This window comes from Alligator mississippiensis, chromosome 2 (assembly GCF_030867095.1).
Source record: "Alligator mississippiensis isolate rAllMis1 chromosome 2, rAllMis1, whole genome shotgun sequence".
Classification (NCBI taxonomy): domain Eukaryota; kingdom Metazoa; phylum Chordata; order Crocodylia; family Alligatoridae; genus Alligator; species Alligator mississippiensis.
In genome coordinates, this window is record NC_081825.1 from 83,539,266 (window position 1) to 83,553,334 (window position 14,069).

The 14,069-nt window shown below is 42.1% G+C and overlaps 1 protein-coding gene across 2 annotated transcripts in view; it reads right to left on the reverse strand.

Moving 5' to 3' along the window:
• The window catches only part of PALLD (palladin, cytoskeletal associated protein), a 198,236-nt gene that overhangs the window by 36,134 nt on the left and 148,033 nt on the right, over positions 1–14,069 (reverse strand). For both annotated transcript variants that reach the window (XM_019481413.2, XM_014594070.3), the window contains exons 10-12: positions 7,329–7,464; positions 3,967–4,068; positions 951–1,172 (exon numbers count right to left, since the gene is read on the reverse strand). In XM_019481413.2, the coding sequence (XP_019336958.1) occupies positions 951–1,172; positions 3,967–4,068; positions 7,329–7,464 (460 nt within the window). The remainder of the gene's footprint in view (positions 1–950; positions 1,173–3,966; positions 4,069–7,328; positions 7,465–14,069) is intronic.

Genomic DNA, 14,069 nt, shown 5'->3' on the forward strand with positions numbered 1-14,069 from the left:
ATCCTTGGCTTTTTCAAGCCAATTTCTTTTAACAAATCTCTACTAAAAAAAGCATGGTGTCTAGGGACAGCTTGAGACAAACTTGTGTCTTAAAAACATGAGAATCATAGCAGCAAGAGGAGTGTCATAATGACATATACCAGGGGTGTCAAATATAAGGCCTGTGGGCCAGATCAGCCCACAGAACCATTTCTTCTGGTCCAAAAGTAGTCCAGTGGACTACTGGGAGTTGCAGGGCATGGACTGCTGTATAATTTGGAGTTCCTGGATCCCAAAGGACATGGCCATCAATGGTATACCCAAGCTCTGTGTTGCCACCTAAATGCAGCCTGCCACCTCCACTCGCCTCGAGACCCACACTGCTGCCAAGACACAGACTTATGCTGCCACACATCTCCTGCCCCCCCATTGCAGCATGCCCCCAGCTCCATGTGGCAACCTGGTCAGAGCCCCATACTACTGCCTGAACGTGGTCCACTGCCTGCACCAGATCTGCACTGACACCCAAACACATCCCCACTAAGTCACTGCTAGCTTTGCGGATCTGGCTTGGGAGGAGTTCCTGTAGACTGGATTTGGTGCGGGGCCTAGGATGAGTTTGACACCCTTGATGTAGAAGAAACCTATAGTCAAATTTCCCAGTCTCATTTCCAAAAGTGCCTTAATCCCAATTACTTCCCTAAAACCCACGTTTACAAATGTTATTCCTAGACTTAATGGTTGAACTGATTGGATTGGAGAACTGTGCACTCGTAGAGGTGAGCTTCAAGAAGCAGTTCCTTGGCTGGTGTGACCTGTAATAGCTCCATTGGCTTCAAACAAGATGCCAGCTGAGAAACTTCCCCCAAAAGAGAAATACAGTTCTTGTAATACACAGGGTACTTGTTATTACAGAGATAACAAATGCATGACCTAGTTCAACAGTAAAAGAAATGTACTCTCTTTCTTACCTTTGGATTTGGGTTCCCAGCCACTTTGCATGTAAATGTCACTGGCATTCCTTCAAAGATCTTGTAATGTTTCAGCTTCATCTCAAAGTAGGGGGCTGCACCATTCTCAACAGGATCATCTCCATGTTGTACCTCATCATCTGATTCTTCCACAGGAGATCTTTCCAGCCGGTACTCAATCTCACTGATCAGTCTTTGCTCAAAGCTGGAGACCTTGTACTCCTAACAAGCAAGGGATAATCATGTTAGCATTTGTTTTCATGTACTGCATAGCATGATGTCTTTCTAATGAATTTTATTCTACAACTCTTCGCCAATCCATTAGGATTTCACATATAGAAGGAAATTGTACTATACAGAAGAAAAGCATAACAATCTGTGCCCCAAATGAATTCCTTATAAAACAAAGAAAACATCTGGCACTAGGCATACATTGTATTTCAAATTGTCCAAGGGTATAAATTTATAAGAAAAAAAAGTCACTGGTTGCTTTTCTTCCATGTTTAGAATAGCATATAGTAATAATAGTATTCTTAAGCAGTTCATAAAAACTGAAAAAAACAATCATTTTTTTTCCTTGAGGGTACAGACAGATTTAGGGTAGGTTTTTCTCTTCAAATGGCCAGGAGACCACATGGCTCACATCTGGAATTTGTGCAAAACCCTTACTGCAAGCTGCAATAGAAAGCTACATTGTGTTGTTTGTGATTATATTTTCCTAGAACAGTGAGAAAGTGGCAACATTAGCAAGTCATGATAAAGGCTCCCCAACCCAGCAGCAATAACCACCCCAAATTGCTCTTTCTTTAAAAGAGAATTTGGGAAAAATATAGCAAAACATTAAAAAGTCAGGGAAATATAATTTACAGAATCAGAAAAATAGTGCTGGAGGGGACTTTGAGAAGTCAGCTAGTCCAGTTTCTGGCTCAAGCTGGATCATCTTTGTTTACATCATCCCAGGCAAATGTTTATTTAACCTGCACTTAAAAATGATGGAGATGCCACAGTCTCTCTAGCTTCACCACCCTTATAGATAGAAACTTTTTCCTAATATCCAACCTAAATCCCCCTTGTTGCAATTTAAGCCCATCGCTACTTGTCCTCATCCTTATGGTTGCAGAGAACAATTGATCACCATTCTTTTTATAATACCCTTTAAAAATTGTATTTGAACACTCTTACCAGATCTCCCTCAGGCTTCTTTTCTCTAGTCAAAACAAACTCTCCCCTCACATGTCCTCTGAGTTGTTTCCATTTTTTTCACCTACTTCTGGAAGCAGCACTCAAGGTGAGGCAACAACCAGCATTGAACAGAGTCAAAGAATTACTTCCTGCACCTTGGATATGATGCCCTATTAATATATCCCAGTGTGCCTCTAGCTTTTTTACAACAATATTACATTGTTGACTCATATTCAGTTTGTGATTCTTCATAACTCCCGGGTCCTTTTCTGCAATACCACAGCCTAGACAAGGGGTTGACAACATTTTTGGGCAGTGTCAAAAACACCTACAAACCTTGACCACAGCCTCAGCCCCTTCCCTGCCGTTTGCCCTGAGGCATGTGTTCCAAGTAAAATGCCTTCACGTTGTCATGCTCTGGCACCCATGTCTGGGGTTGCCTACCCTTGGCTTTCACAGTCATTTACCATTTTTGTTTGTGCAGTTTATTGCCCGTTTCAACTGAGGGAATAATTGGTATAAAATACAAGTATTTGTCCAAATTAAATTATAATGTAGAGAAATATTATTCTGGCACCTGCAGTAGTTTCTACCTTCAACTACTCCATTTATACATTCATACACAAATGAATATTCAGAAATACATTTATCTATTAATATGTTCTCATAAGAAGGTGATTTACATCTTAGAGATAGCTCCCTCATTGCAGGCAAATTTGATCAGAGGATAAGATTTAGCATCTTCTCTCTACCCTTAATTTGGTTCTGAAAATAACATGACCAGTATGTGCAGGAACAAATGAGTGGCAAGGTAGGTATTTTTTAATTACAAACACTTTCCCTATTTTTTAGCATATTTCACCATGACATTTTATCTGATTAGTCATCTAAGAAACATAGATTATTACTTAACAAGAGAAGCTGATACAGGGTGCAAAGCACTTTGTCAGGAGGTGTTAGAATTACTGGGGAAAGAGGTGGATACCCCTACCACAGCAGTATTGTTGGAGTAAAATAGTCTGCATTTATTTACTATAGTGCAAATTTAACACAAGGAGAGTAAGTGCACCCCCCCCCCCGGGCACTTACTACAATGTCTGGCCAATGTGTTGCTTCTTGTTGAGAAAAGAGAAGGTGAAAGGTACAGAAAACAACAAAAAGTCAATGCACATAAAAAAAAAAATGAGAAAGAAAGAAAGAAAGCTGAAAACTTTAACCTTTTGAATATCCACAGGACTCATTACAGAAGCATCAAGAGAGCGAGCTCCCTGTAAGGGCAGAAAAAAAGATGAAGACTGGCAGTAAAAGGATCAAGAAGAATCCACTACAGTTTTGGGGAGTTCTTTCAGTAGAACTGACTGCACATGTTGACATAAGCAACTGAATGTCTATGGTATATTCAACAGCAATGTTGACTGCTGAACAAGCACCAGGGAATGGTTTTACTAGGCCTACTTAAAAGGTTTTGCTGCACTTCTGGTTTGGCTTTATCCAAAAACTACAAATTACATGAATAAATGACAAAATGGTCTCAAAAGGGCAGAGGATGCATTTTTGCCTTGAGAGACAGAAAGGTCAGGATAGGACAGAACAAACAGAGAAGCTTAAAGTGGAAAGCAGACATTCAAGAGCTCTTTCACCTTATTCAGTGTGGAAAAACTGAGCTATAACTATATTTTCCACTTTATTGTGTTTATGCATACCACAAGAATTTTTAGTCAACCCCCTCCTTTTTCTTTTATGTACCAGTCCTCCCGCATGCAGACTTCTTGGAGAATATTGCCTAAAAGTAACAATGGTAAGAAAAAGGTTACTTTTCTCTGAGCAATGGCACCTGTGTAGTGGGTTCTTCCTCTGGTTCTTGTAAATTAAAGACAGTGGCAGCACTATCTGCACCCAGTAGCCGACGAGCCATCTTTTCCTCATATGTTAACCTCTGCACCAAAACAAAACAAAACAAAAACAAAAATAAGCAAACAAACCCCCCCCAAAAAGCATGAGGTGAGAACAGGAAGGCAAAGCAAAATTCTTATTTCCTATTTAAAAGCATAGGTCATGTTGGGAGTAATTAATGTCTGCATCAGGAACTACAAGCAGTTTATGAATAAATGAGCTGTGTCACACTTTCAGTATTGCTCAGAGTACCTGGACATAGGATCTTTAATTCTTAACAATTCATCTTGTGTTAGCGCTTTACCCCATTTCCTGAAATCAATAATCTATTTGTAGCATCAAAATAATTTCCACAATACATAAGCAGATTATGATTTCAGAGGAGAAATGAGAAGGAAAGCAGATAAAATTATTAAGCAACGAAGAACCAATTTCATGCCAATGTTCTTATTAAGTAAGAACAATACAAAAGATAGTCTGAAAAGATATGGCATAATCCAACCACACAAGAATACTCTATAAGGAATAGGAAGTAGCTTCATTTTAGGCCTTCTTTGAAAGAGGTAAAGAAGTTTTAACTTGGCTTTAAATAAAGTTAACAAAACAATGTCAAGATAATCAAAATAGAAAACTTTAGCTACCCTGTGGGTGCATCTAGATGAGACATTTACTGCAGAGTTGACTAATCAGCTCCACAATAAACATCTTGGCATCTACTCGTGCAGAGCAATTAAGTTGGAGTAAACGGATTAACTCCTTGGCAGGATAGTACTTGTAAAAATACAAGTACTATCCTGCTGCGGAGTTAATCCGTTTACTTCAACCTAATTGCTCTGCACAAATAGATGCCAAGATGTTTATTGTGGAGCTAATTAGTCAACTAGTAAACTCCGCAGCAGGATAGTACTTGTATTTTTACAAGTACTATCCTGCCATGGAGTTAATTAGTTTACTCCGCAGTGCTGCATGTGTAGATGCTGGCATGGCTGGCCTGGGGCATGAGGGTGCTTTGGTGTGGGGGCTGACTGCCAGCTGGCCACACACTGGAGCACCCTTGTGCCCCCGCCAACTCCTCTGCAGCATGCTGAGCCAGGGGGAGCAACCCTGGGTTGGCAGGCTGACCCTCAGGGCCCCCTGCCAGCCAGGGCTGCTCTTATCCAGCTCAACGTGCTGCAGTCCCAGGCGCACATTCAAACAGCATGCCTGGGAGTAATAAATTCCAGAACAATAAACTCCACAATTTATTGCTTTGCATTAATTGCATATATAGATGCACCCTGTTGATACTAGAAATCCTCACTTCTACTGGCACTGTGATTGACTTCTTAGACTTTCCTCTGCTGCCTATAGTTTCTACATTAGAACCACAAGTGACAGGATCTTCAGCCGAGGATACCAAGAAGAGATTGTTCTATATTTTCAAAGAAAGTGAAGACAAATTTGTATAAAATATCTTTCTGTAGAGTTTGGATTTTCTGTTTCTCTTTACACTTCTTTATAATAAGGAGACAACTCAGAAGATACTGTCAGCTAGCTGAGATGAAGACACTGATTTGTTACATATATATTCATTAATCAGTAGAGATTTGCTTTATTTTTCCTTCTAATATGAATATAAATTATTGCTTCACATTTAAACATTTTCTTGCAAGCCAAATATTGCAGAATAATATTTGCACATTAAAGTGATACTAATTGTAAACAAAACCCCCCAAAACTTCTCATTTAAGGAAAAAGTTAGCTCTGTTTCATTCTTTCAGCTTTGGGAAGCTAAACCAAACATGTAGGGCCAAAGCCCCACCTAAGGTCATTTGGGATTCACAAACTGGGTGTCCCCATGCTAGTGGATGTGATTATGTACAACAGCTTAGCGCTTTGATCACTCAACCAGGTGGATGAAGATCTGGATTGTAGACCTGTAGGGGACTGAGATCATCTCTTATGAGAATGCTCTACTAGTCTATACAATAGACTAATAGTAGAATAAGCAGGAGTGAATAAGAGAGGCACTAACCCTGGACACCAAGTTAGGAGGGGCGCTGGAATCGCCCCTCAACCCCACAGAGTTTGAGCCCAGGCAGCAAGAGCAGCCTCATGGCTTACTCTGCTGGGAACTCCAAAACAGTCCCTGGCTGCTGCTGCTGATTTAAGAGTAGTTTGTCCATATTATGTTTAAAGAAATCCTGGAAACTGCCCCCAGTGCTGCTGGAGGCAGAGGCAGAAGGGTAGGGGTGGGGGCACAGCCCAGCACAGAGGTGGAGGGGCATGATACACCAGGTAGGCAGGCAGGTAGGCACTGCTGAAGCAGGCCCCACCCCACCCACACGTGCCTGGCTTGGCTCCTCCTGAGCAGTGGTTGGAAGTAGGGGTGTGGGGAGTGCAGGGGGCTGGGCTAGGCACTGCTTCAGTTTGCCTAGTTTACTCCCACACAGAAGCAGCAGTGCCTGCCTGCCCGGACTGCCTGCCCAATTGCGTGGCACACTATGCCACTTTGCTTCCCCACCGGACACCACCCTGCGCCCCTCAATTCCAGGACTTTTGATTCAATTTTCACCAACTGGCTGGGAGGCTGGGACAGCCTACGAAACCTGGGACTGTCTCGGCCAAACTAGGATGTATGGTTACTCTATTTTAGAGCAACAGCTGACATGGGCAGAGTACCTAATGGTGGCAGCAGCAACAGCTCAGTCAAGGACTTTTAGGAGTTCCTGGCATGGATAAGATTGCAGCATCTCCCCACTCCCAGTCTGAGAACTACATGCCCTACCCCCTGCCTTGGAACCTGTGCGCTCTCTCCCCTTGGTTTTGATCCTTGATATTTAGCTTGTTTCTGTTTTTAATCAAAGACTATTGAATGTCAAATAAATAAATACTTATTAACTATATATACAGTGTGTGTGTGTGTATAATAACATATATGACTCCAATAATAATAAAACAACATGGGCGCGTCTACATGTCACCCTACATCATCATAGTGATGCACTATCACCATACGGCACGCTACAGCCACATAGTGATCACGTAAGTCTACATGTGATTAGCCGCTACTTTGCTATAGTTGCGTGCCCCCCATTTTAGTGCACTGCTACAGCGAAGTAGTAGTGAAATCTAACCGTGCACAATGCGCATGGAGCAGTACAGGCAGTTACTGTGCTGTGCTTTAGTACTTCTAAAAGGAAGTACTAAAGCATGGTGCCATAGCAACATCACTGTACAGTGACATGTAGACCCAATAAACATGAACATGAATTATGAGAGAAACAAAGTGTAATGCCCCCATTGTATTTTATATTTAAATACCGGTTGGCCATTGTTCAGAAGATCTTCTTTGAAGCGAAGTTTTCTTTCTAGGTCTTGTATGACAGCATCTTTTGTCCCTTGAATCTCCTCATCAGATGCTATCCTAGAAGTTCTGCCTGTTTTCTTTGGAAATCCCCTGCAAAACAATACAAGAAAGGACCATGCTTTTTATGAACAATTAACATTTGAGAACTGCTGAATGAAATCCTACTGTTAATGAAATCAGTGGGTGTTTTGCCAATAACCCTACCAGGACCAAGATCTCACCTTTCCTGCCCAAACCCATGAAATTCAAGCTGAGAACCTGTATTGTTATATTTTATTTTTCTTATAATGTAATAGAGTTGTATGTTATTAATATATGAACACACATGCGCACACACACAATTTTTTTCCATCTCCAAGTCTGCACCTACTAAATTATCAGTAAGTATGCAGAAGTCTAGCTGAAGTCATTCAGTCCTGTTAACTCATTTTACTGAGATCTGTAGGTCAGTTTAGGGGCAATAATTCATTTTTTTAACTTAAGCATTACTTACAGTAGATTGAGGTACTGCTGTAGTGGCTCAATAGTGAAACTGGGGATAGCACTGGCAATGCATCCAATGGGGATGCAGTGATCCCCAAAGGAGAAGGCATGACTTGTGGAGCAAGCCAGGGGAAGCTGAAAATGTACTGTGAACACAGTAGCAGATGGGGAACTACATCCTAGTTATTAGTAAATTATTTAATAAAATTGACTCATGCTGCAGTTTTTGAATAGCATAAAATGTCAGAGCAACTTAAATTCACTCTTTATATCTTCAAATTTGGAAGCACGTAAACGGTAATAAGACAATAAATTATAGCCAATGTAGATTTGTCAAGAACATATTATGTCCAGCTAATCCAATTTCCTTCTTTGACAAGGTAACTGCCTTAGGAATGGAGAAAGAAGTAGATGTGATATACCTTGGCTGTAAGGCTTTGGACATAATTCCATTCCATGCTTATAAGAAAACTAGGGAACATTAGTCTAGATGGATGCACAACTTGTTGAAAGGAATACTAATGAATAGTTTGCTGTCAATTTAAGAGAATATGCTGAGTTCCATACCATTATAATTTTAATTAGCAAAGAGTACTCTTATAACATTTGTGGATTACACCAAACCTGGAGGAGTTCCAAGCAGTTTTGAAGACAGGATTAGAATTCAAAATGGTCTTAGAAAATGGAAAATGGTCTGATGTTAACAAGATGAAATTCAATAAAAGGCAAGCACGAGTCACTACATTTATGAAAGAAAAGTGAAAAGGAGAAATAATTTATTATGGCAGCAGTACCATAGAAAAGGACCTAGGGATTATCATGGACCACAACTGAATATGAGTATACAATGTGATGCAGCTGCAAAAAGGGCTCCTCTCATTCCTGGATAGATTAACAGGAGTCTCATACACATATCTGTAGATAAAATTATGGTCTATTCAGTTCTGGCTATATCCCAGTTGAAATCCTGTGTCCAGTTTTGGGAAACATACTTTAGAAAAGGTGTAGACAAACTGGAGACTGTATGATGGAGGGCAAACAATAAAGTTTAGGAATCTTGACTTACAAAAAAAGGCTGAAGTAACTGGGTTTGTTTAGTCTAGAACAGTGGTTCTCAACCCTTTTCCTACAGGGACCCATTGCCAAGATCAATGGCTTGTCCTGACCCACACCCCTCTGGCCCTGCCAGTGTGCAACCCACAGTCCCTGCCCTGCCACAATCCCTGCCCTGCCACAATCTCAGAACCTGGCCACCTTCCCCCTACCTTCATCTGCTGCTGGGGCTGCTCCCACAACCCTGCCTGGCTGCATCCTGGCCATGCCCCCAGCAGCCACTTGCAGGCTGGAACACTGCAAAAGCCCACGTTTGCCTTTGCAGGCTGGAACGCTTCTAGCCTGTAAAGGGAAACCTGCGCTTTCGTACATTTTTCTTGGACAGGCTTGCAACCCTTAGAAATATTCTTGCAACCCACTTTTGGGTTGTGACCCACAGGTTGAGAAATGCTAGAAAATGAAGACTGATGGGTGACAATGATAACAGTCCTCAAATATGTATGGGTTTATTTTATATGTTCAGCTGTTCTTCATGTCCCACAAAAGTAAGACCAGAAGTAATTATCTTAATTTTCATCATGAAAGATTCAGGTTAGCTATTAGGAAAAACAATTTAGACTATAGCTAAACACTGGATCAGATTACTTAGGGAGGCTGTGATATCCCTGTCATGGGAGATTTTTGTGAATAAGTTAGGCAGATAAGTGTCAGGAATGGTCTAGGTATCTTTGGTACCACTTCAGAACAGAGGGATAGACTAGATCAGTGGCATGCAATGTTTTGGCCCCTTGGGCCACATGAGTGGTGTAGGGTGGGGGGGAGGGGAAGCAGCTGGAGCACAAAGCCGGCAGCACGCAGTAACCCCACAGAGTGGTGGCGCCCTTGGGGCATGTACAGCACTGTCTGTGGGGCCCGGGGCAGTTGCCCCAATTGAGCTCCCCCCTCTGCCCCAAAGGGATGACCCCGGGTACAATCACCCAAGCCCATATACTGTGTGAAGCTAAAAGGGCTGAAAAGGACTACAAGGGTCATCTAGTCCAGGGATGCTTAACCCCTAGCTCACAGGCCAGATCCAGCTCTGGTGCCATGTTATCTGGAACATGCGGCTTCTCATGGGTCCACTGGGAGCCCTACAGGCTATGGCCCTACACACTAGATTGGGTGCACACGGCAGCATGGGGCCTAGTACTGGCACGTGGGGCAGGGTTGGGGTGGCACAGGGCCTAATCATAGCAAACATGGCTTGTGAGGCCAAGTGGTGATGGTGTGGAGCCCTGAGGCCCCATCCTGGCACATGGGGCTGGAAAGAGCCAGTACGGGGTCCAATGCACATACAGGCTTGATCCTGACGCACAGGGTCTCATCCAACCCCCAGTCCAGCCCTACACCACTCATCTGGCCCAAGGGGCCAAAACGTTGCAGGGTCTGTGAGGTGAGGGGGGCGGGGGGGCTGTGAGGTGTTCATTTTTCTTGGGAGTAAGAACTGACAATATGTGCTTCCAACTTATTCATGTAAATAATGTCCATTTTTGTCTAATTGATTTTCTGGGTCCAATGGGAAGGCCAAGACTTGTGTGACACAAGGAACAATTGAAATATAGATGCACTTAAACCTGCACATGAAACTGTATCCCCAAAATTCCCATTAACTTTAAAACCAGTTGCTGAAATGATGTTATAGCCATGATGGTCCAGGAAATATGGAAAAGACAAGAGTTTTTGTGGGTGATATCATTTACTGGATCAAATGCTTGGTTGGGATAGACAGAGAGAAACTTTCTGATATCCTTCCTTGAGTCTCTGGGAGAGAAGCAGACACAGCAGTGCTAAACACAGCAGATGGAACAAAGGCTTTTGTAAAACTCCATACATAAATACAAACAGGATACAAAATAAATTGTCAGGTAGCCAACAGAGAAGAGAAAGGTAGTAAAAGCCTGATAAGTGGGAGCAGGATTCTTCAGGAAGGTTGTTATCACCTGTGAAGTTCAGAGATTAGCAAGAGTCTGCAGAGTATAATGGATTGACTACCTCTGAAAATGAGATCATTTACTTAAATGCTTGGACATGAATTTGGATGCCTAACTTCAAAAGCTTGTCCACTGGATTTCTTTTTGCCAGGAAGGGCACAGGGAAGCTGGCTATATGCACTCCACATATTTTAGTGTAATTCACATACAGCAATTTTTTACAGCAAAGAATTTTGGAACTTTCACTTGACTCTAGGCAGGATTGAATACTTGGCATAAGATGTATTTACAATGCATGCCAATTCAGCAACACTTTTCATGCTTTAATTACAAAGAGCGTGCCTTGGATAAGATTCTTTGCACTCTTCCTTCCCACAGTGTAAACAAGGGCAATAGGCTGGTTGCTGTTATACTTCCAAGAATATATTATTTTCTGCCATCAGTATGGCTCAGTTTCACAGAAATCAAAATCAGTTCTCTGGTACTAAGGTAATGAACAGTAATTTGATTCTCCTTTTATAACTAAAGCCTTAAAAAAAGTCTGCCCAGGCTTCCGGCATACAGCAAATTCCCATCCATTTAATGTATTTTCAATTACTTTAAGCTCAAAATTACTGTAAGCTTTGAAGCTGCAGCTGCACATTGAGAACAAATGTTTTTAGTTTGATCTTGTCATACATAGTATGAGGTCTTAAGACACTAGAATTCAACTCTGCTCCATAGTGCTAATTAAATGCACTTGATTTAATGGAGAACTGCCTGGGGCAGTCTTGATTAAGGGATGTTTCCAACAATTTGAAACAAAAAGTGATAAAGTTCACCTATTAACCCCAACAAAGTACCTCAGCAAGAAAAAAGCAAGAGACTAAGTGAAAATAAAACACGTTTTGCCTAGGCTTTGGCTGTGATCAAAGCTATCATATGTAATACATATTTCCCCAACATGCTTGATTGTTTTTGAGAGGTTGGAAAACAGCCATTTACCTAAAGCTGAAGAATCATCACTCTCCAGCCATATAAATGCATTTTTATCTAATGAAAAGCACAGTCAGTCTTTTTATTTCCCTGTCCAACTCATTGCACTTGGGAATATTTCTGCTATAAATTAGCATAATGGTACTGATTACTATAATTAGCTAAATATCTTCTGGCTGTCAGACTGGAGATAGTGTCATATCCATTGTAAGCTGTTTTTCAAGGACATGCACGTGTGTTTGATTTCAGTTTTAAAACTCCAGTCCATTCGGAAGCTCTGGTTATCCAGGTGAGACAAATCTTATCCTTTACTATGATTATTTTATATGTAGTGGAACTGAAAGTCATGAAGAAGATGAATTATTAAAGCACTGGCTGGAGTCAGCTGCCCAGAGAGAGTGGATGAATTGCAAGCTTCTCTACACAGCACAGCTCAAGGATCCTAGTCCTGGTCTGAAACATCTAATCTGTTGTATTCCTGTGTCTGCCTTGACAGGGAGATTGACAATCGTGCCAAAAGCGTGTGACTACATAAGATTCAATAGGGACTGAGCAGAGTTCAAGCTCAATTTTATTTGTGATTTACCTGGAAGACTAACCTGTCCCTGGTTGCTGAAGAGCTAGTGTATGAGGACACTCCAGCCAACAATCCTTCTTTTATTTACTTATTTTTTACATGAAAAATCAATAAACATCTGAGTAAAAAGAGGAACTCTAAGTATGAATTATAGATATACCTTCATAAATTATCCGTGTACATTTAAAAAAAAATCTGTGCTAGGGCCCAGAACGACAACATGCCTAGGACACCAGCCAGGCTGGTAGGCCAAAAAGCAACAAAAAATGGCTCAGGCCTTACTGCATAACTTTCAGTAAATAAATCAGTACACAAACACTCTCTCTCTCCAACAGAGTGCACGTGCATCACTGGCTTGTTCTGCAAATGCTGACAGTAAGTCACTTGCCATTTTAAAACCTTTTTCGTACATCTGCAGCAATCATTTGGAAAAAGAAATAGATAAAAAACATCTGGAAAATAAAGCCTTCCAGATGCAACCACTGTCAAGACACAGTAGGTCAGGTTTTTGGCTATCGCTCTAACCCTGAGTGTCCTTCCCATTTGTGTACTTCCTCTTGAGTGACTTGCAACAACATTTGGTTTATAAGTGTGACTTGGGGGCATGACTTGGAATTCAGAGGTCAGATGCTGAGATACATGGGGGCTATGTTTATTCATCCTATTTTAAGAAGAATAAAAAGGATGCATATTTTGTGATAACTTGTTAAGAGTACACGTTTCTTAAAATTTAAAAGTTCTGTGTGAACTACAACCTGAATGCTTCATACCACAGCTGAGGAAAATCTCTTCATACCCTTGATAACCATACTGGTCCTGGCCTCCTTTATCTTGGGTGCATCTGGTGCCCAAGATGAAGCACACATGGAAAACAGCAAAGCAGTAAACTTTAAGCTAGGGGCAGCACTATCGTGTAATGCAGGGGTTTTCAACCTTTTTTAGTCTAAGTGCCCCCAGTGACTGGACACTGAGCGGGGGTGGGAAGGTTGTGCATGGCGGGATGCCAAGAGGGGACTGGCATGTGGCTGTATGCCACGAAGGGGGGTGGCACGTGGCTGAATGCTGAGCAGAGAGGCGGGGATGGCGTGCAGAGGGGCGTTGCTGCCCTCACCCTGGCTCGGCCTTGCTCCTGGGAGGTGACAGTGCTCTGTCCCCGCCCACCTGCATGTACCCCCTACGACCAGTTCAAGTACCCGCAGGGGTACATGTACCCCCGGTTGACAACCTCTGGTGTAATGAAAAGACAAGAGACTAAAGCATTAAACCTATTTCTGCCAGTGAGTTCCTCTGTGTGATTTCATACCTGGTTTTTAATCTCTACATGACTATTTTCCCTCCCCCACTTTGCCCAGTCCAGTGGTGTTCAATCTTTTGGCCCTGCATGTGAGATGAGTGGGGTGGGCTTGGTCTGTGGGCCAGACTGGGCCCCGTGAGCTAGGATTGGGTCCTGTGCCACCCTGCATGAAATTTGGCAGCAATGGAGCAGCAATTAATGCTGCCACCACTTCCCAGTCACCAATTTTTCAGATTACACTGCTCTAAGGACTGGAGCGGGCCCGTGGGCTGCAAGTTGAGCACCCCTGGCATAGTATATTTAGACTGCAAGAATTTCAAGTGATTGTCTCTCTCAGTGTGTC